General features: G+C 34.8%; 1 protein-coding gene and 1 pseudogene across 1 annotated transcript; both read right to left on the reverse strand.

The window, feature by feature from the left end:
* Positions 1-4: 4 nt before the first annotated feature.
* Positions 5-13,550, reverse strand: LOC142358646 (thiosulfate sulfurtransferase-like; annotated as a pseudogene).
* A 2,720-nt stretch (positions 13,551-16,270) lies between these two features.
* Positions 16,271-17,662, reverse strand: LOC142334893 (thiosulfate sulfurtransferase-like). Its single transcript, XM_075383220.1, has 3 exons — positions 17,404-17,662; positions 16,686-17,086; positions 16,271-16,282 (listed from the first exon to the last, which is right to left on the reverse strand). The coding sequence occupies exons 1-3, from the start codon at positions 17,660-17,662 to the stop codon at positions 16,271-16,273; spliced, it is 672 nt and encodes a 223-aa protein (XP_075239335.1).
* Between the last annotated feature and the right edge of the window lie 4,343 nt (positions 17,663-22,005).

Here is a 22,005-nt window from a genome sequence, read left to right on the forward strand (position 1 = left end):
ATCGCAGGGTTCTAAGATTTCAAAATTTAATATATTATATAGCCTCTATCATAAATATTAAAAAAAACTTTCAATCAAATATTATTCGGCAAATTGGATGTTCAAAATTTATCCAATCCTCCTTTCTGCAAAATTTCAGTCCAAGAGCCGTCATAAAAAGGCACAGTGACTCCTATCTGACTAGCTGCAAAAGACAGCAGACACGCTGAGACACCACCTCTACATGTCGAGACAATCGGAGCGTCCACATCAACGCCATGCTTCTCAAACACTTTCTAAAAGCGCAAAATTGTACAAAATATATTTGGATAGTTTGTAAAAAAGTTGAAAAGGTATACATGCTAAAATTAAAAAATTTGGACGAAGATTACAACTTAATAATTAAAGTGATGAATCTGAAGTTACAAGCTTGCACCGTCTACCAATTCTTCTGATAGACAAAGTTTGTCATTGTATAGCATCAATCATTTGATATCACGGACCAAAAACAATGTCATTGATTTTTCAAAATTAAAAGCAAAAATAAGCTTTGTAAAAGCTGCCACTCAATGATTGTAAATAAAGATTGGATCTTATCTGAGACCAAAAAACGCTTTGAGCCGAGTTACAACTATTTATACAGAAAAAAATGAACACAAATTCAGAAACTGACCGTTTATCAGACACACGCCTACCAGCTTGGAAATCAACGATATCGAGGAACTGCATTCTATCAAGCTCATAAGTGGAAAATAGAGGCCTTGCAAAAATGATAGATGCAGATTTGTTGAAAAAGAATCATTAATAATACAAAGAAAGAAGGAAAGTTTTGCGGCGCGAAATCCCACTGATATTCGTTCAGTTTTTTTCTACAAAGAGGTTCATGCAGAAGATTAAAAGAATCAATTTTAGTAGATCTTTTGTTCTCAAAAATAAATCACTTAGGTATTTTTCTCGAGCATTTCGTAGATATGTAGTTCAAATACTGACAATATTTTGTGTCTCTGAAATATATCTTCACAATGATCACGGCTGTTACGAAACATTAAAATCTATTTCTGCAGGAGACAATCTTTCCAAACTTCAATATTTTGTGCAACCATGTAATAAAATACCATAATGTTTTATTGGATTTATGTTTTATTGCTTTATTGATTTAGGTTTTATTGCTTTTGTAGTAGCGAATTAGCAACTGCCTTGGAACGTAATGTCTTAACTTACAAAAAATGCCACACTGGTTACCGAGTCTATTTTTAACATAATCAATATGAAACTTGAACGTAAGTTTAGAATTTAAATACATCAAGGTGACCTTTGTGTAAAAGCAAATGGACAATTATTCATACTATACTGATGATTGAATGCACTAGCACTGAGATATAATTGAACTGTTTTTTTTTTATCTAAATTAAGGGACAATTTATTTGCTAATAGCCAACTGCCGATTTCATTGAGATCTGTGTCGTTATCCTCAGGTTTACATCCAAGCGATGATATATTAGTGTCATCTGCAAACAGAATTATGTTTGTGAATTTGCAGCATGCGGTAATAACATTATGAACAATGAAAAGATGTCCTAAGATTGATCCTTGTGGTACGCCACAATTTAACGCTCTCCAGTTTGATAAACATCCATTTACTTGAACTCTTTGGTATCTATTCGATAAATACGAAGCAAACCACTTATGATAGTTACCGTGAATGCCATAACGTATGCAGCAGAACATGATGGTCTATCGTATCAAACGCCTTCTTTAGATCAGAATATTTTACTATGAACTTATTTGTGCAAGTGTGAATCCTTTCAATAAATTGGACTCTGGCATCAACCGCACAGTGTTTCCGGCGGAATCCAAATTGTTTATTCGCAAACAACAAGTTATGTTCGAACAAACTATACAATTGAAAATACCTAATTCTTTCAAAACTTTACACCAACTAAAAAGCAATGATATTGGCCTATAAATATATTCATCGGTCTTCTCTACATCCTTATGCAAAGGAATAACTTTGGCTTTTGCTAAAGCTCTGGGAAACTTTCCGTTAATGAAAGATGGATTAGTAAAAATATGTTAAGTATGGAACAGTAGCCTTTGAGCTGATTTTCACCAGAATGTTGATCTTATTGTCAAGCCCCGAAGAAGACTTAATGTCTTATTCATCTATAGTTTTTTGTACTTCATTATCTTATGTTGAATCGAGGAGCATTGACTGGTCATGGGAAGTTTTAGTTTGGAGCGGAACATTAGGCAACTTACTTGAATTATTTATCCCACCATCAGCAAAAATCATTGAATGCGTTCGCAATCTCACTATCACTGGGACATTCAAACCGAAAGTTACGTAAAAAGTACATTTTTATTTTCCATGCTTTTGCCACTTAAATCGTTTTAAAGATCATAGTCTTGAGTCTCCCATGCATGGTTCGAAAAAAGCTGAGTAATACCTTTTCTTATTCATTCTCAACATGCTTTCAAATTTTTGGAGATCAAAAATATGCCTTGTTTTCTTCTATTTACAGTGAGCGAGATTTTTTACTAGTTCTTAAATTTTTAATTTCATTCAATATCCATTTGGGATTTTTTCATAATTTAGACTGGAATGATCTGAAAGGGGCAAACTGATCAGTGCTTTCCAAGAACAGACAGTTGAAGCTACTGAAAGCTTCCTCAGCATCAGCTGCTTCAACAATATAACTTCTGGAAGATCTTAGACGTTCATGTAGTGTGACCTTATACTGCAAAAACTTTGCAGGGCTTTTTTAGGAAAGATGTATCACGGTATGTATTTATTTCTTAACATGTTTGTGTGGTCCTCCATTTAATTGTCAGGCGGAATGATCGGAAAAAAAACTTTGATGTTCAAGAACAAAAACTTGCGGCGGAACACAATTCTGCTGTATGATATGAACAATGCAAGACATGGAACACATTGCTACTCGAGAAAGCGGTGTTTCAAACAGTTCAAAACAATTAGACTGCATCACATTTTTGTAATCTTTAGTCAGCTGGTTGTCTTTCAGAAAATCGATGTTAAGATCCCCGCAGACAATAAAAGGAGTTTCAACTGATTTGTTTTTCCAAGAAATTATCTAGCAGCTCGACGAAAATTTCTTTGTTACGAGGTATATTAAAGAAGAACTTCGAATCTTTTTCTTGATTTCGAAATTTCAACAAGCAGCTTCCTCAAAAGCTGTTTCAGTTTCTTTGATCATGCTCAAATCATTTTTCATTTTAATCATCACACCCCCACCGACCCTAGGTCTAAATTGTGTTAGATACTGAGAGAAATCGTGTAAAAAGAAACACTTTGGGTCATCATTTTCAGATAATCATGTTTCATTTAAACATAGAACAGACGGAGGAGAACTAAGACCTAGTATTAGTGCTTCCAAATTGTCAGGTTCGTTTTAAGGACCTCACATTTAAATGCGTCAAAAAGACATTAAACATTTCGGGAGTTCCGAAAATTACAATTTGTATCCTTCGCATTAGTGATCACCTCAGTCGAACATTTCCCAATATGTTTATTACCTTTTTTTATTGAACTAATGCAGGATTTTTCGTTACTAGATTTTTCGTTAAATTCAAACTTCACCTAAAAAAATGGTACCATTGCATTAAAATAAACTTCAATCATTGAAAATGAATCCAAGCCAATGAGACCGACCATCAACTAAAAATTTGTGCTATTACAGACATCAGAATATTCCTAGTTAGAAAATCAATGAGACCTGTCATCACTGAGACTAAGCCAAAAGACAACAAGAAGTGCTCAGAACAGGCAAATTGTTTTGACCATTAGCTACATACTAAAACCATTATAGAGAATGGACTACACATGTCTAAGTAATGAGGTTAAGTAAACAGACAGCAAACAGATAAACAGGGGCAAAACTCAAAAAGGATTGCTAATTTTGAAAAGACACGGTCGATGAAACCCGTAGACATGAATTGGAAACATTTGAACCGCATTATATAAAAGATCACAGGAGACCTGCAGAAAAAACTGCTTGATAGGAACGCAAAAATTACAAAAATGTTTAGAAAACAAAAACTCATAAAAATTCATAATGAAAACCAGCAGTACGAAATTTGTTAATTATTAAGGCGAATTTTAATCTGAAATCATTTGAAGGATTGATTTATGTCTCCATAGAGAGTCAAGCATACCTGTTACATCCCCCCATTAAAACCCACAACCCCCACTGGGATTGGAAAAAGAGCAAATACATTTTTAAAGTGCAAACAAATCCGATATTAGCAACCGATGAGACATCCCACTAGCAAGACCAACACATTTAAAAAATGAAATTGAAGTGAGATAAAGAGAAGTTCAAAAACCAGCAGAATTGGATCCTAATTCTTGTTGTACTTACTCCTGTTTCGTAAATAGAGGATACAGGGGCTAGTTACAGCACCAAGTAAGCACAAAATGGTAATTAAGAGTTACAAGAACTCAGTTCAAGTAGCGGCATCTAATAAAATTGGGCTTTAGGTGTTTATCATTTTTTTCGATTTCGTTTTTCAATACTCACTCTAGATAGTTTTGCTGAGCCACTACTGTTTAAAACTTTTTGGGCCGAAAGAGAGAGGAGTAAGCCTAGCCACACAAAAAAGTTTTCACAAAAATCCTGAAATATCTGTGACCTATGTTAAAGGTAAAGCAGGATAAAGCCTGCTTTATTATCTTGCTGAGAAGGCGGCCATTAAAAACTACAACCAGATTACAAACAATCCAAAGAAATCAAAACAAATAATGACCTAAACATCTATTTTCGAGCAACATTCAGTCAAAATAGCATCTGACTTTAAATGTGCAACAAAAAAATCTAAAACCAATTTAAAAGCACTCATTTCTCACAAAACCAATGTCTTACAAACCGACGACCAAAAGAACACCTCTTGGAAAAGTTACTGACACTGCGCATCCTTAGAATGCGTACACCATACAACCATGCCGAAATCGATTTGACAAAGTAGAAAAGGAGCAATAAAAAACTCGGCAAAAACCACAATCATTTATCAATACAGTCAGTCAAAGTCATCAAAAATACTTGCAAAAAGCTGGTAGTGATGAAAACTTCTCAGCATTAAAAATCAATAAGAAATGTTATCAATGAGACTAGGAACCAAGGTAAGAAAATCACTGAACTCAAGCACAAAGTTAATTTATTTACACCTCAGTAGCAACTCCTAAGACGTGTCATTAATGGAATCACTTGGTTAAGACAACAAAACACACAACAAATACCGGCAAAATTCAAAAATTCGCCAAAAATTATTTGAACAAAAAGCGATTGAATTATAATAGTCACCAGCCAATAATTATTTATTGTCCATTAATTAAGTTCAATTATGTTCCTCAATGAGAACCAATGTGACCTCCTTTAAAAGAGACTTATTGACAACACAAAATGAACAACGCATACCAGAAAATTTCAATTTTTTTAAAAATAATTCAGTGTTGAAGTCACATAGAAAATTAGCAATGTTACGATTAATTTCATTCACTTATGCCTCATTAGCAACTACCGAGAAGTTCCGTTAGTGAAGCTAAAACATAGAGAAAATGAAGTGAAAAAACTAAAAAAAACGGGCAAAAGTCAACATAACAGGAAGATTGCCAAAAACTTACCGCCATTGATTCACATTGATTGCACATTTCTAAAGTGCAAACAATATTGAACTTATTTCGTAGTTCAACTTACTCCTAGGCCTTAATGAGGGCCTATGTGGGCTATTATTGGCACCAATAACCAACTATGACACATAGAAAGGCAACTATGACGCATAGTTCGAATAAGGATTTATGGGTTGATTCCCGTTTCAATTTGCTCGATACTGACTCCAAACTATTTTGCTGAGCCACTGCTGAGAAGAACGCATAAAGCAATGACACTCGATTAAATTTGATACATTAGCTAGGTTCAATTAGGTTCCTCATTAGGAAACAATGAGATATCATGCAAAAAAGACACTAAACGAACAAGGCATAGAGAAAAATTTCAATAATTTTGAAAAAAAAATTAGTGTTAAAGTCAAAGAATCGATTAGCTATGATACGATTAATTTGATTCCCTGATGACTCATTAGCAACCGATGGGATTAGCGAGACCAAAACATTTGAAAAAGGGAACTCGATCTTAATTCGTAGTTGGACTTACTCCTGTTTCTTAATAAGAGGATACAGAGGCCAGTTACAGCATAAATAAGCACAAAATGGAAACTAAAAGCAACAAGAACTCAGTAAAAGGAGCGACATCTAATAAAATTAGGTTTTAGGGGTTTATCCCGTTATTTTGCTCGATTTCATTGGTTGATACTGACTCTTGTTAATTTTGCTGAGCCACTGCTGTTAAAAACACTTTGAGCCGGAAACAGTTTGAGCAGAGAGGAGTAAGAGCAGAGTAAGAAGTAAAGAAAAAAGTTTTCACAAAAATGATTAACAAGCTGTGATCTAAAGAAAAGCTATAGCAGAAAAGGCCTGCTTTATTATCTTGCTGAGAAGAGGTCGGCCATTACAAACTACGATCACATTACAATCGAAAGAAATTTTAAAACCTAATGACATGAACATCTGTTTTTGAGCAACATTATACTTTTTCGGTCAAAATAGCAGACGACGTTAAATGTGCAGAAAACAAAAAAAATCTGAAAACAATTTGAAAATATATACTTCTCCAAAAAGTAGTGTCGCACAAATCAACTACCAAAAGAACACTTGAAAAAAACTAATGACACTGCGCATCCTTAGAATGCGTACACCAAACAACCATGCCGAAATCAATAAGTAGAAAAGGAGCAAAAAACCTGACAAGAAAGCACAATCATTTATCAAAACAGATGCCCTCAAAAGATGTCAGTCGAAGTCATCAAAATTAAAAGCAAAAAACTACTGATAGTGAACAAAACTGTAGGTCAGTGAAGCACTGAAAAATCAATGAGAAATGTTATCATTGAGACTAGGCGACAAGATCAAGGAATCAAGGTAATATAAATCACTGATCTCAAGCACAAAGTGAATTCATTTACAATTCGGTGCCAACCCCTAAGATGTGTCCAAGTTATAAATACAATTTGAAGTTACAATTTGAACAAAAAGCGTCCAAGTTATAATAGACACTAGTCATTACTTATTCAAGCTCCATTACTTAAGTTCAATTATGTTAGGAACCAATGAGAACTCCTTTAAAAAAGACTTATCGACCAGACAAAATGAACAACTCATAGAGGCAAATTTTTAAATTTTCGAAATAAACCAGTGTTGAAGTCTAAGAAAAAAAAATAGCAAAGACACGATCAATTTGATTCACTTATACCTCATTAACAACCACAGAGAAGCGCCAATAGTGAGACCAAAACAAGGAAATTGAAGCGAAAAACGACAGAAAATGGTAACTACAAAACATAACGGGAAGATTGCCGAGAAATAACCGCCATTGATTGCTTATTTTCAAAGTGCAAACAATATTGATCTTATTTCATTGAGCTTCCACTAAGTCTTAATGAGAGATATGTGGGCTAGCATCGGCACCAATAAGCATTAGAGATAAGCAACTAAGATTGGTATTACTTAAATGTCCACTATTGATCTTTATCTAGAAAATGTTCATAAAAATTAAAGTTCATCAAGTGAGTTCAGAAGTCATTTTTTGAGTGAGGCAAGTCACGCAATTGACCAAAAAGCAAAACAAATGACGCCAAGCACAGAAGTTTCAACTGCAAAGCAGTAGAAGTCACTGAAATTAAGTAAATAATTGAACAAGATTCAAAAACAAACAATTCAAAAACGATGGGTACAAAAAAGTTATTAAAGATTGTAGCAAAATTGAAGCCAATAAAAGGCAAAAAACTTTTGCAACCTAGAAGGTTAAAAAGAACAAATTTTTGAGACCACGCGTCAAGACACGAAAAACAAAAAACGGGCGGAGGCCGATCCCTACATAAATGTGAATTCTGCTCATTTGTTGGTTATCATATTGATTGGTGTTACAATAGAAAGCAAATATTGGAAAACGAACATAGCTGCAATAGACGCTTGTGGTCCTCCATGGAACTGAAATTATAGCCAGCAGATTGCCGGAAAATAGCCGCGCTAGACGCTTATGGCCTTCCACGGAATTGAAATAACCAAAGACATCAGATTGACCACCATTCCTTTATTAGACCACTAGAATTTTAGGGTTAGATTAGGACTGTCATTTTTATGAGACGCCTACGCTCTATAAGAAAACATCCCTAAAAGAGCTTTTTCAAAATTAGGAATTCGAATCAAAAACTCAAGACCCTAATACTCAAGAATTAGGGCATAAACGTTTGGTACTACTTAAATGTCCACTATTGATCTTTAACTAGAAAATGTTCATAAAATTTAAAATTCATCAAGTGAGTTCAGAAGTCATTTTTTGAGTGAGGTAAGTCAAGCAATTGACCTTAAAGCAAAACAATTGACGCCAAGCACACAAGTTTTAACTGCAAAGCAGTAGAATTCACTGAAATTAAGTTAATAATCGAACCATGATTCAAAAACAAACAATTCAAAAACAATAGGTACAAAAAGTTATAAAAGATTGTTGCAAATTTCAAGCCAATAAAAGGCAAAAAACTTTTGCAACCTAGAAGTTTAAAAAGAACAAATTTTTGAGACCACGCGTCAAGACACGAAAAACACAAAACGGGCGGAGGCCGATCCCTACATAAATGTGAATTCTGCTCATTTGTTGGTTATCATATTGATTGGTGTTACAATAGAAAGCAAATATTGGAAAACGAACATAGCCGCAATAGACGCTTGTGGTCCTCCAAGGAACTGAAAACATAGCCAGCAGATTGCCGGAAAATAGCCGCGCTAGACGCTTATGGCCTTCCAAGGAATTGAAATAACTAAAGACATCAGATTGACCACCATTCCTTTAATAGACCACTAGAATTTTAGGGTTAGATTAGGACTGTCATTTTTATGAGACGCCTCCGCTCTATAAGGAAAAATCCCTAAAAGAGCTTTTTCAAAATTAAAATTTCGAATCAAAAACTCAAGACCCTAATACTGAAGAATTAGGGCATAAATGTTTGGTACTACTTAAATGTCCACTATTGATCTTTAACTAGAAAATGTTCATAAAAAATAAAGTTCATCAAGTGAGTTCAGAAGTCATTTTTTGAGTGAGTTAAGTCACGCAATTGACCTCAAAGCAAAACAATTGACGCGACGCTAAAAAGTTTTAACTGCGAAGCAGTAGAAGTCACTGAAATTAAGTAAATAATTGAACAAGATTCAAAAACAAACAATTCAAAAACGATGGGTACAAAAAAGTTATTAAAGATTGTAGCAAAATTGAAGCCAATAAAAGGCAAAAAACTTTTGCAACCTAGAAGGTTAAAAAGAACAAATTTTTGAGACCACGCGTCAAGACACGAAAAACAAAAAACGGGCGGAGGCCGATCCCTACATAAATGTGAATTCTGCTCATTTGTTGGTTATCATATTGATTGGTATTACAATAGAAAGCAAATATTGGAAAACGAACATAGCCGCAATAGACGCTTGTGGTCCTCCATGGAACTGAAATTATAGCCAGCAGATTGCCGGAAAATAGCCGCGCTAGACGCTTATGGCCTTCCACGGAATTGAAATAACCAAAGACATCAGATTGACCACCATTCCTTTATTAGACCACTAGAATTTTAGGGTTAGATTAGGACTGTCATTTTTATGAGACGCCTACGCTCTATAAGGAAACATCCCTAAAAGAGCTTTTTCAAAAATAGGAATTCGAATCAAAAACTCAAGACCCTAATACTCAAGAATTAGGGCATAAACGTTTGGTACTACTTAAATGTCCACTATTGATCTTTAACTAGAAAATGTTCATAAAATTTAAAATTCATCAAGTGAGTTCAGAAGTCATTTTTTGAGTGAGGTAAGTCAAGCAATTGACCTTAAAGCAAAACAATTGACGCCAAGCACACAAGTTTTAACTGCAAAGCAGTAGAATTCACTGAAATTAAGTTAATAATCGAACCATGATTCAAAAACAAACAATTCAAAAACAATAGGTACAAAAAGTTATAAAAGATTGTTGCAAATTTCAAGCCAATAAAAGGCAAAAAACTTTTGCAACCTAGAAGTTTAAAAAGAACAAATTTTTGAGACCACGCGTCAAGACACGAAAAACAAAAAACGGGCGGAGGCCGATCCCTACATAAATATGAATTCTGCTCATTTGTTGGTTATCATATTGATTGGTGTTACAATAGAAAGCAAATATTGGAAAACGAACATAGCCGCAATAGACGCTTGTGGTCCTCCAAGGAACTGAAAACATAGCCAGCAGATTGCCGGAAAATAGCCGCGCTAGACGCTTATGGCCTTCCACGGAATTGAAATAACTAAAGACATCAGATTGACCACCATTCCTTTAATAGACCACTAGAATTTTAGGGTTAGATTAGGACTGTCATTTTTATGAGACGCCTCCGCTCTATAAGGAAAAATCCCTAAAAGAGCTTTTTCAAAATTAAAATTTCGAATCAAAAACTCAAGACCCTAATACTCAAGAATTAGGGCATAAATGTTTGGTACTACTTAAATGTCCACTATTGATCTTTAACTAGAAAATGTTCATAAAAAATAAAGTTCATCAAGTGAGTTCAGAAGTCATTTTTTGAGTGAGGTAAGTCACGCAATTGACCTCAAAGCAAGACAATTGACGCGACGCTAAAAAGTTTTAACTGCGAAGCAGTAGAAGTCACTGAAATTAAGTCACCGATCGCAAGAAACATCGTTGGAAACGACGAATTTAAAAAAACCTAGCAGGACAAGTCCTGAAATACAATCCAAAAGTTGAATGAAAACTGAGAACTAAAGTACCTGGCCAGCAGATCAATTGAACAATCACAGCCAGAAAGACAATCTAAAGTTGAGAAAAAAACAATCAAACAAACTATAAAATAATCATTGCTAAAACTCTTGAAGCTTTTACCCTGAAGGCCAAATCTGATAAATTCAACATGCTCATTATCTCAACCAACAGACAAGTGCAAAGTTTAAAGATAGTTTGCAAACGTTGCAAATTGAAATGTTCAAAGCCTTTTTTGGTCTGTGGATTTCTGCCATGTAACCCCTAAAAGTTTCGTTGGCCGGTAAATGAAAAATCAATTCCAAATTTTAACAAAACCTTGCTAAAGTGATTTTAACAACTTCAGAACCATTTCATTTTCCCCGGAGACTATTCACTATTTCTATTGGAACCCTAAATAGATTCACTGGCCTATAAAGATCAATAATATTGGAACATGATAATTTTCAGAAAATAAAATTTTAAATTTTATCAATAAAAGCTATGCCGTAACCTATTATCAAACCCTACAAAATTGCTAAAACTGGTTTTATTAAAATACTGATAAACAACCCATTAATTGCAGCAACTATGCAGTAACTTATTATCAAATCCTAGTAGAGATTTCTGGGCCCATGGTGCCGGAAAAACTCGCTGGTGAAAAAATCGCTGGTCAAAAATTCTTTTAAAAAAATGCAAGATTTATAAAAGAACTGCTAAAATTCATATTTAAGAAAATGAAAACTAGTTCATTGCCACTAAAAGCTATGCAGTAAATTATTTTCAAACCCTAAAGGAGGTTCCTTGGCCATTGAGGTTGGAGAAACCTATAAAAAGACAAAAAATTTCAAAAAACTTAAAATTGCAAGTTTTATCAAAAAATTGCTAAAATTTGTGATATTAAAAAGTCAAAAAACTATTTCTTTGCTATTAAAAATTTGTCAGTAACCTATTATCAAACCCTAGAGGAGGCTTGCGGGCTCCTGGGGCAGGAGAAACTTAGATAATGACAACAAATATTAAGAAAATGAAAAAATTGCAAGTTTTGTAAAAAAAAAAGCTGAAATTCGTGATGTTAAAATGTTGAAGAGCATTCCATTACCACTAGAAACTATGCAGTAAACTGTTATCAAACCCTGGAGGAGGTTCCCTGACATCTAGGGCCCAAAAAAAGAGATTATCAAAAAAACTTGAAAAACTGTAAAAATAGTATGAATTTTCATGTTTATGTTTGGAGTACCAAAACATATAGCTCTTAAAATGGTCATAAAAAATAATTTTGTCTTGAAAAAGACCTTTATCAACTTTTACAAACCTCAATTTAAGACTGGTCCTACAAAAACTGACGAAAAAACGCGAAAAATTGCAACATTTTGGGCTTGAACACTTATCCCGTTTCGAAGCTCGAAGTCATGAAAAAAGGTGTGAAAACATCGTACAAAAAGGAAAAAAGACAGAGCACGAATGCAATCAAATTCTTGGATTGTAAAATACACGATATCCTCAATAATAGCCGCTATCGCTTCCCGGCTATTAAAAAAGACCCAACAAAACAAAGACAGCCAAAAATCCTCAAGGAAAACCCTCAAACTGTTACTACTGATCCCTCTATACAAAAGAACCTGCAAAACGGGTAGCAGATTGAAACAATTCCTTCTGGAAACCAACCTGTACCACAGGAAACTGACCAAAGAAAACCAAAGAAAAAATGAAGAAAAGGAAACGTATCATATCCTTGCTACTCACCTCAATTTGTTCGAAGTCTTTAAAGCTCCCATCGTCATTGTAAAAATTTGAAAATGGAAAATTTTTTGAACCGGGTACGCTTCCAGCGTTGAAACCAGAACTTCCTCTAGCATCGATGAGCTGAAACTCCGCGTTTGACTTTTCGAATTTCTAACAATATCCTCATATGACCTCGAAAGCTTCTCGTTCAAGGTTGCTTCATACTCAGACTTAATGAACTCTGGGATTTTATCGGTAACGGACTGTCCAGCTTCAATCCAGGCTGCCAATCCTCCATGAAGTATTGAGACATGTGTGTGGCCAAAAAGTTTGAAGAGAAGCCAGGTCCTGCATACTGAATAGTGAAAGGCTAACGGTGGTGTGTTATCATATATCACAACGTGGTCATCGTTTCTGATTCCTAGAACGGATAAGCACAATCACGCAGGCATAAACGCACGTAATATCAAAATCCATAATGAGTTTCATCGATTGCATCAAATGGACAGCAAAGATGGGTTCACGTAATTGTACTAAAAGTCAATACAACTAAGACCTTCAAACACTGCCATTTTGGGTATTGAACAGCCACCAATTGGGGTTTCAAAAAGTATATCTTTCAATGTAAAATGCTTAAGGTAGCACGAGTTTCCGTTTTCAAAAAAATCACTGGTTGTGAAGTGCGCCTTAGAATTTTTTCTTTACAAAGATCAGTATGTCTATCATAGATTATCAAACCTCTTTCTGATGCATAATCAGCAAATTGTTCGGCAGTAGGAATGGTCAAAGGAATCGCTGAATCAGAGTCAGCCAACTCATACAAGTTAGTGTAGGAGGAATTTGGTATGTGCGCCTGGAGATACTGAGTGGACATGAAGGAGCCAGTTGAATCGGACTTGGGCTGGTAGATGCTATGAGTCACATGCACCTTTGCCCCCGTCTGGATTTTATCCGCCAACCATTTTGCAGACACAAGAGAACTCACACGTGTTCTCATAGCTCATTCAACCTGAAATTTCTTATGATGGAAATTAAGTATTCACTACAACAATGTCGAGTTTACGGATGCCAAAAATGTGGCTTGTGGTCCTCCATGGAACTGAAATTATAGCCAGCAGATTGCCGGAAAATAGCCGCGCTAGACGCTTATGGCCTTCCACGGAATTGAAATAACCAAAGACATCAGATTGACCACCATTCCTTTAATAGACCACTAGAATTTTAGGGTTAGATTAGGACTGTCATTTTTATGAGACGCCTACGCTCTATAAGGAAACATCCCTAAAAGAACTTTTTCAAAATTAGGAATTCGAATCAAAAACTCAAGACCCTAATACTCAAGAATTAGGGCATAAACGTTTGGTACTACTTAAATGTCCACTATTGATCTTTAACTAGAAAATGTTCAATAAAATTTAAAGTTCATCAAGTGAGTTCAGAAGTCATTTTTTGAGTGAGGTAAGTCAAGCAATTGACCTTAAAGCAAAACAATTGACGCCAAGCACACAAGTTTTAACTGCAAAGCAGTAGAATTCACTGAAATTAAGTTAATAATCGAACCATGATTCAAAAACAAACAATTCAAAAACAATGGGTACAAAAAGTTGTAAAAGATTGTTGCAAATTTCAAGCCAATAAAAGGCAAAAAACTTTTGCAACCTAGAAGTTTAAAAAGAACAAATTTTTGAGACCACGCGTCAAGACACGAAAAACAAAAAACGGGCGGAGGCCGATCCCTACATAAATATGAATTCTGCTCATTTGTTGGTTATCATATTGATTGGTGTTACAATAGAAAGCAAATATTGGAAAACGAACATAGCTGCAATAGACGCTTGTGGTCCTCCATGGAACTGAAATTATAGCCAGCAGATTGCCGGAAAATAGCCGCGCTAGACGCTTATGGCCTTCCACGGAATTGAAATAACCAAAGACATCAGATTGACCACCATTCCTTTATTAGACCACTAGAATTTTAGGGTTAGATTAGGACTGTCATTTTTATGAGACGCCTACGCTCTATAAGAAAACATCCCTAAAAGAGCTTTTTCAAAATTAAAATTTCGAATCAAAAACTCAAGACCCTAATACTCAAGAATTAGGGCATAAATGTTTGGTACTACTTAAATGTCCACTATTGATCTTTAACTAGAAAATGTTCATAAAAAATAAAGTTCATCAAGTGAGTTCAGAAGTCATTTTTTGAGTGAGGTAAGTCACGCAATTGACCTCAAAGCAAAACAATTGACGCGACGCTAAAAAGTTTTAACTGCGAAGCAGTAGAAGTCACTGAAATTAAGTCACCGATCGCAAGAAACATCGTTGGAAACGACGAATTTAAAAAAACCTAGCAGGACAAGTCCTGAAATACAATCCAAAAGTTGAATGAAAACTGAGAACTAATGTACCTGGCCAGCAGATCAATTGAACAATCACAGCCAGAAAGACAATCTAAAGTTGAGAAAAAAACAATCAAACAAACTATAAAATAATCATTGCTAAAACTCTTGAAGCTTTTACCCTGAAGGCCAAATCTGATAAATTCAACATGCTCATTATCTCAACCAACAGACAAGTGCAAAGTTTAAAGATAGTTTGCAAACGTTGCAAAATGAAATGTTCAAAGCCTTTTTTGGTCTGTGGATTTCTGCCATGTAACCCCTAAAAGTTTCGTTGGCCGGTAAATGAAAAATCAATTCCAAATTTTAACAAAACCTTGCTAAAGTGATTTTAACAACTTCAGAACCATTTCATTTTCCCCGGAGACTATTCACTATTTCTATTGCAACCCTAAATAGATTCACTGGCCTATAAAGATCAATAATATTGGAACATGATAATTTTCAGAAAATGAAATTTTAAATTTTATCAATAAAAGCTATGCCGTAACCTATTATCAAACCCTACAAAATTGCTAAAACTGGTTTTATTAAAATACTGATAAACAACCCATTAATTCCAGCAACTATGCAGTAACTTATTATCAAATCCTAGTAGAGATTTCTGGGCCCATGGTGCCGGAAAAACTCGCTGGTGAAAAAATCGCTGGTGAAAAAATTGCTGGTCAAAAATTCTTAAAAAAAAATGTAAGATTTATAAAAGAACTGCTAAAATTCATATTTAATAAAATGAAAACTAGTTCATTGCCACTAAAAGCTATGCAGTAAATTATTTTCAAACCCTAAAGGAGGTTCCTTGGCCATTGAGGTTGGAGAAACCTATAAAAAGACAAAAAATTTCAAAAAACTTAAAATTGTAAGTTTTATCAGTTTTATCAAAAAATTGCTAAAATTTGTGATATTAAAAAGTCAAAAAACTATTTCTTTGCTATTAAAAATTTGTCAGTAACCTATTATCAAACCCTAGAGGAGGCTTGCGGGCTCCTGGGGCAGGAGAAACTTAGATAATGACAACAAATATTAAGAAAATGAAAAAATTGCAAGTTTTGTAAAAAAAAAATTGCTGAAATTCGTGATGTTAAAATGTTGAAGAGCATTCCATTACCACTAGAAACTATGCAGTAAACTGTTATCAAACCCTGGAGGAGGTTCCCTGACATCTAGGGCCCAAAAAAAGAAAGATTATCAAAAAACCTTGAAAAACTGTAAAAATAGTATGAATTTTCATGTTTATGTTTGGAGTACCAAAAAATATAGCTCTTAAAATGGTCATAAAAAATAATTATGTCTTGAAAAAGACCTTTATCAACTTTTACAAACCTCAATTTAAGACTGGTCCTACAAAAACTGACGAAAAAACGCGAAAAATTGCAACATTTTGGGCTTGAAAACTTATCCCGTTTCGAAGCTCGAAGTCATGAAAAAAGGTGTGAAAACATCGTACAAAAATGAAAAAAGACAGAGCACGAATGCAATCAAATTCTTGGATTGTAAAATACACGATATCCTCAATAATAGCCGCTATCGCTTCCCGGCTATTAAAAAAGACCCAACAAAACAAAGACAGCCAAAAATCCTCAAGGAAAACCCTCAAACTGTTACTACTGATCCCTCTATACAAAAGAACCTGCAAAACGGGTAGCAGATTGAAACAATTCCTTCTGGAAACCAACCTGTACCACAGGAAACTGACCAAAGAAAAAATGAAGAAAAGGAAACGTATCATATCCTTGCTACTCACCTCAATTTGTTCGAAGTCTTTAAAGCTCCCATCGTCATTGTAAAAATTTGAAAATGGAATATTTTTTGAACCGGGTACGCTTCCAGCGTTGAAACCAGAACTTCCTCTAGCATCGATGAGCTGAAACTCCGCGTTTTGACTTTTCGAATTTCTAACAATATCCTCATATGACCTCGAAAGCTTCTCGTTCAAGGTTGCTTCATACTCAGACTTAATGAACTCTGGGATTTTATCGGTAACGGACTGTCCAGCTTCAATCCAGGCTGCCAATCCTCCATGAAGTATTGAGACATGTGTGTGGCCAAAAAGTTTGAAGAGAAGCCAGGTCCTGCATACTGAATAGTGAAAGGCTAACGGTGGTGTGTTATCATATATCACAACGTGGTCATCGTTTCTGATTCCTAGAACGGATAAGCACAATCACGCAGGCATAAACGCACGTAATATCAAAATCCATAATGAGTTTCATCGATTGCATCAAATGGACAGCAAAGATGGGTTCACGTAATTGTACTAAAAATCAATACAACTAAGACCTTCAAACACTGCCATTTTGGGTGTTCAGCAGCCACCAATTGGGGCTTTAAAAAGTATATCTTTCAATGTAAAACGCTTAAGGTAGCACGAGTTTCCGTTTTCAAAAAAATCACTGGTTTTGAAGTGCGCCTTAGAATTTTTTCTTTTCAAAGATCAGTATGTCTATCATAGATTATCAAACCTCTTTCTGATGCATAATCAGCAAATTGTTCGGCAGTAGGAATGGTCAAAGGAATCGCTGAATCAGAGTCAGCCAACTCATACAAGTTAGTGTAGGAGGAATTTGGTATGTGCGCCTGGAGATACTGAGTGGACATGAAGGAGCCAGTTGAATCGGACTTGGGCTGGTAGATGCTATGAGTCACATGCACCTTTGCCCCCGTCTGGATTTTATCCGCCAACCATTTTGCAGACACAAGAGAACTCACACGTGTTCTCATAGCTCATTCAACCTGAAATTTCTTATGATGGAAATTAAGTATTCACTACACCAATGTCGAGTTTACAGATGCCAAAAATTATTATCACTACAACTGATTTTTAAAAAGAAGTCACGAGATTCAGTCTCACTCCTTCCATATTCGCAAGAACGACAAAGACGGACCATTAAGCTGCTACAGATATTTTTAGATTAACATTACAAACCATTTTCAACGCCAAACTCCGAAAATGAAGGAATAGAATGACTCAAATACTAAAAATTTGCGTTCAAGAATTCTGCTAATGAATGTGCCATTAATTTATTTCTGAAAGTGTCGTTAACAATTAACAAATTGTAGACACATGGGAACATTATCTCTGTTACAACTTAGACAGATTCGGCTTTCGGAGAAACTCTTCAACATTCAAGATTGTTTACACCAGAACACTATATATATTTATATAGCAGTTTCTATGCAATTAAACTATTGATTATTGACTAGCATTTCCTTCCCGAAAAACAAAAGCCCGCTGAGTCGAACTCAGACGCTAAAGTATTTGAAACGTTGCGAAATAACTTATCATTGGAATTTTGTTTGCTATTTGCTTGAAGCTTTCCAAATAATTTTCTTCATTTATGCAGAAGAATCCTAAGCGGAAAAACTTTTTTGTTTCACCTCTGGTACGTACTATAGATAGTTAAACGACGGGGTTAAATCACGGGTCCATGTGCCTAATTTAAGGAAACCCCCAGTTCTACGCTTGGTATATCGTCAACTGCTAAATTCAAGTATGAATAAGTTCAGATTAAAGAACATCCAATATGAACCAAGCATGAAGGAATAGAATTACTATTATAAGAGAGTCGAATAAAATTTAGATATTACAAGTTGGACATGTAAGTTACGTTGATAGAAATTAAGAGACATTAGATAGCAAGATTGGACTTACCTCAACTCCAATATCCATACTGAGGTTGTGAAAATTTGATGACATAGAAAAGTCTTAACCTAAGAACATGTCACAAAGCAAAAAAAATTGAAATTACCTCAATTAGTTGAGATTTAACCAGAAGGGTAACAACACGGGAGTATCATTTATTACTAAATTACTAAGGACCAAAAATTTTTTGTAGCGGAGCGTGTCACAAAGCAAAAAAATGGAAATTATCTCAATTAGTTGAGATTTAAGCAGAAGGGTAACAACACGGAGTATCATTTATTACTAAGGACCAAAAAGTTTTCGTAGCGGAGCTTTCAGGCTGCTTTTTTTTAGCTGAGAAAACGTGGTCTCGTAGTTTTCTATTGGACGATGTCGACAGTTGTACCGATACCAATTGTGTAATCAACGATCTAATAGCACAAAAAAACATGTTCAAGTTGCCGAGTGTAGCACACTTCAGTATATCCCATCCCGACACCTAGCTATTTTAAAGCATCAAATTTTCGAAAACAAATAATCCATTTAGTTTAAGTGTAAAAAAAATTAGGCTACAGACTTTTTTTTACAAGGAAAGCATGTCTGAGTTAACCGTAGCTTCCCAGATTTTTTCTTTCAAGAAAAATGACGAAGTCGTGAGTTGTATAGACGCGTTGTACAAAATAGATTTCAATATTTTTGGGTTGGCTGTTAAGTAGGCCATTTGTAGATTTCATGCAAAATAAAAAAGTTGGAGAAGACGATCCTGTAGATTGTGGTATTAAAAAATTTCTGTATACAATTTCGAATGAGATGCAAGTGATATTTCTGAAGAGCTATGAATACTGGATTGTAATAAAAACTTCATATCTTATCTACAATGAAAAGTAAACCATAAAGGTTAAAGTTGCAGAAAAAGTTTGAAAAAAAAAAGAATTTAGAACTGCTCTTCATCTCTATTTGAAGTAACTCCTAAATTGAGCTTCTAAAGAATCTATGTTAATGACCTTTAGAATGTTAATTAAAAAACATTATATCAATATGGCCAACAAAATCTTAAAAATTGTTATCGACTGAGAAAACAATAAGTTCCAACTGCTTAATAGAATAAAACAATTGAGGAGGCGTTGAATACACGTTAATAACACAAACTGAAGTCGATTTCTATCTATCTTAGATTTTAGTGGTTACTTTCGGTGAAGGCTCAAAGAAATCAGTTTTTAAAGAAATTTGGAGATATGTTTGGAGATATCTTTCCCACCTTAAACCATTTTCAGTAAGAAAACAATAGTTCCTAAACCGCTGAACATCAGAGCCTCCTACAAAATACGTATTCATTTTGAAAAACAAACGATTTTTTAAATATAAAAGAGGAGTTTGAGAACCATAAATTTTATATGGCGAAAGAGATTAAATCGCATGTAAGTCGTCCTGCCAAAAATAAAAAACTTCTAATATGATAAAAAAACGGAATCAATTTCATAACTATAAATTAACGAATAAAATTAAAGAATAATTTTCCTGACAGAAGGAGATGGAAGAAGGAGTGAAGTGTACTGAACATCAAGAACCAAAAAAGTTTGTTCCAGGCATGGAGTCCTCAGGGTGATGAACGGAAGATGTGGATGTGACGCTTCTGCTTTATCAGGTTTAACTGAAGTCCGGAGATTCGTTACACTGGTTGCCGAGTTTTGTCATTTGGAGAGAAAATGATGTTGTACTGTATAATTGTAAGTATCAAGCTGGGAAACAAGAATAGCAGTTATGTTCCCAAAGGGACCTGTATTTTGTCCTTGCAGGGTATGATCCTTCAATAGATAAAACTTTTTTGCGCTAAGTGACCGATGAGGTTGAACCTATCAATGTTCGGTGGAAGCTGGTAGATGAAACTGGAATAGTAGTTTAGGTGTCGTCTAAAGCCGGTGGCTCCTGCTTGTATTTCAGCTTGATGTTTATTTCATAGGGTGTCTTGCAGGGCGTACTTGTTTAGTGTTAAGATTCAGGTTTGTTTGTGATAATTGAGGTGTCATTGTTTCTGCTGATACCTTAGGTACCGTTCTGTTTGTTTTGCGTAACTTCTGCCGCTGTTGTACGGTTAAATACATCTTAGATAAATGGTTTGCACGGTTGTTTTTTGAAATGCTTTCTGCTGTTTTGGTTCATTTGAAAGATGATAGTTTTGTTGATGAGTCAGAACTGAATGCGTGAGGTCAAATTTTCGTTGATGGAATAGCAGGTGTGATAAAACTTTACGCTTGTACTGACGAAGTGAGGCAATCGAATTGTTTAAGACCACATTGGAGTTGCAAAGTTGATTTGAGCAGTGAAATCAGCTCAACCACTTAAGTTTCTTTTTGGAAGGCTGGTACCAGTTCAATAGCGATAAAAGATAGTTCCAGAAATAGGAAGTACTCTCCACATTTATTCTATTCTAAATTTAATTTTGAGGTTCCTTTGCAAGTATTCTTTCTGATTTTTAAAATTGTAATCTAATGCAGTCAGTGATAATTAATGCCAGTGATCAATTTGTTTACGCATGCATCAAATAGCCTGCTGATATCAAGATCAGTTGGGCAAGTACTTCTATACAACAGACGTAAAAACGCGGTGATCGTCTCGACTGTTTTCAACGGTGGAAAACAGGATAAGGAGCATTATTCTCATGTATTAAGCTTAAAAGCTGGTTCACAATTATCCTTATAAATTGTTTTATAAAAATCGTTTTCAATTTTACTTCACATTAGAATACTCCAAAAGAACATCACAAAAATATTCGAAATTGCTTATTTATACATTTCATTTTAAGAAGTTGAGTGAGATAGATTAGTCGAGATATTGTTTTCGATTCATAACAATTTCTTCCTGAAACACATGAAATTGATTCTCCCTTACTTGACAATGACATAGTGAAGTCTTAAAAGGTTCTTTCAAATCGAAACTAAGAGTAATCGTAATCCAGTTTTTCTGCATTTGTTTATGCGTGGGTAGAAGCATGAAAGCTTGTTATTAATAACTTTGCTATTAGTTGAACCACTTTATATTGTAGAAAAGTGCTGGTCCTCTAAATTTAGTTAATTCAATCCATGGATTATCATCTTCAACATCAATTTGAAATAAGTTGAATGTTTGTCAGAGCACAATTGTTTGTCGGCTTCAGAAAGTAAGTCAAGATATAGGATCAACGACGTGTATTTCGTTGGGCAACGAATTGGTATTTTCGTAGCACATTGAGAATTTGATAACCTGAATGAACATTGGGATAATTACCAAGCAACATAGCCGTTTGTTTTGAGAAACAGCTGTTTTTTGTTAAGTACATCCAGCCAATCGTGCATTTTCATGAGAAGTCATTAAAACACAGAGAAAGATCCTTCAAGCTAGCATTCATTTCTCAATAATTTTAAGTAGAGGTTCGAAAAATTTTTTTAAAGGTAAATAGCCTAAC

This window comes from Convolutriloba macropyga, chromosome 2, assembly GCF_964194025.1.
Source record: "Convolutriloba macropyga chromosome 2, txConMacr16.3, whole genome shotgun sequence".
NCBI classification, from domain to species: Eukaryota; Metazoa; Xenacoelomorpha; order Acoela; family Convolutidae; genus Convolutriloba; species Convolutriloba macropyga.

Bases quoted from the DNA above. Each gene is read 5' to 3' on its own strand.
- LOC142334893 (XM_075383220.1), bottom strand. From the start codon at position 17,662: ATGAGAACACGTGTGAGTTCTCTTGTGTCTGCAAAATGGTTGGCGGAT. The intron at 17,087-17,403 runs GTTTGATAATCT...TATCCGTTCTAG, and splicing joins TGATTATGCATCAGAAAGAG to GAATCAGAAACGATGACCAC.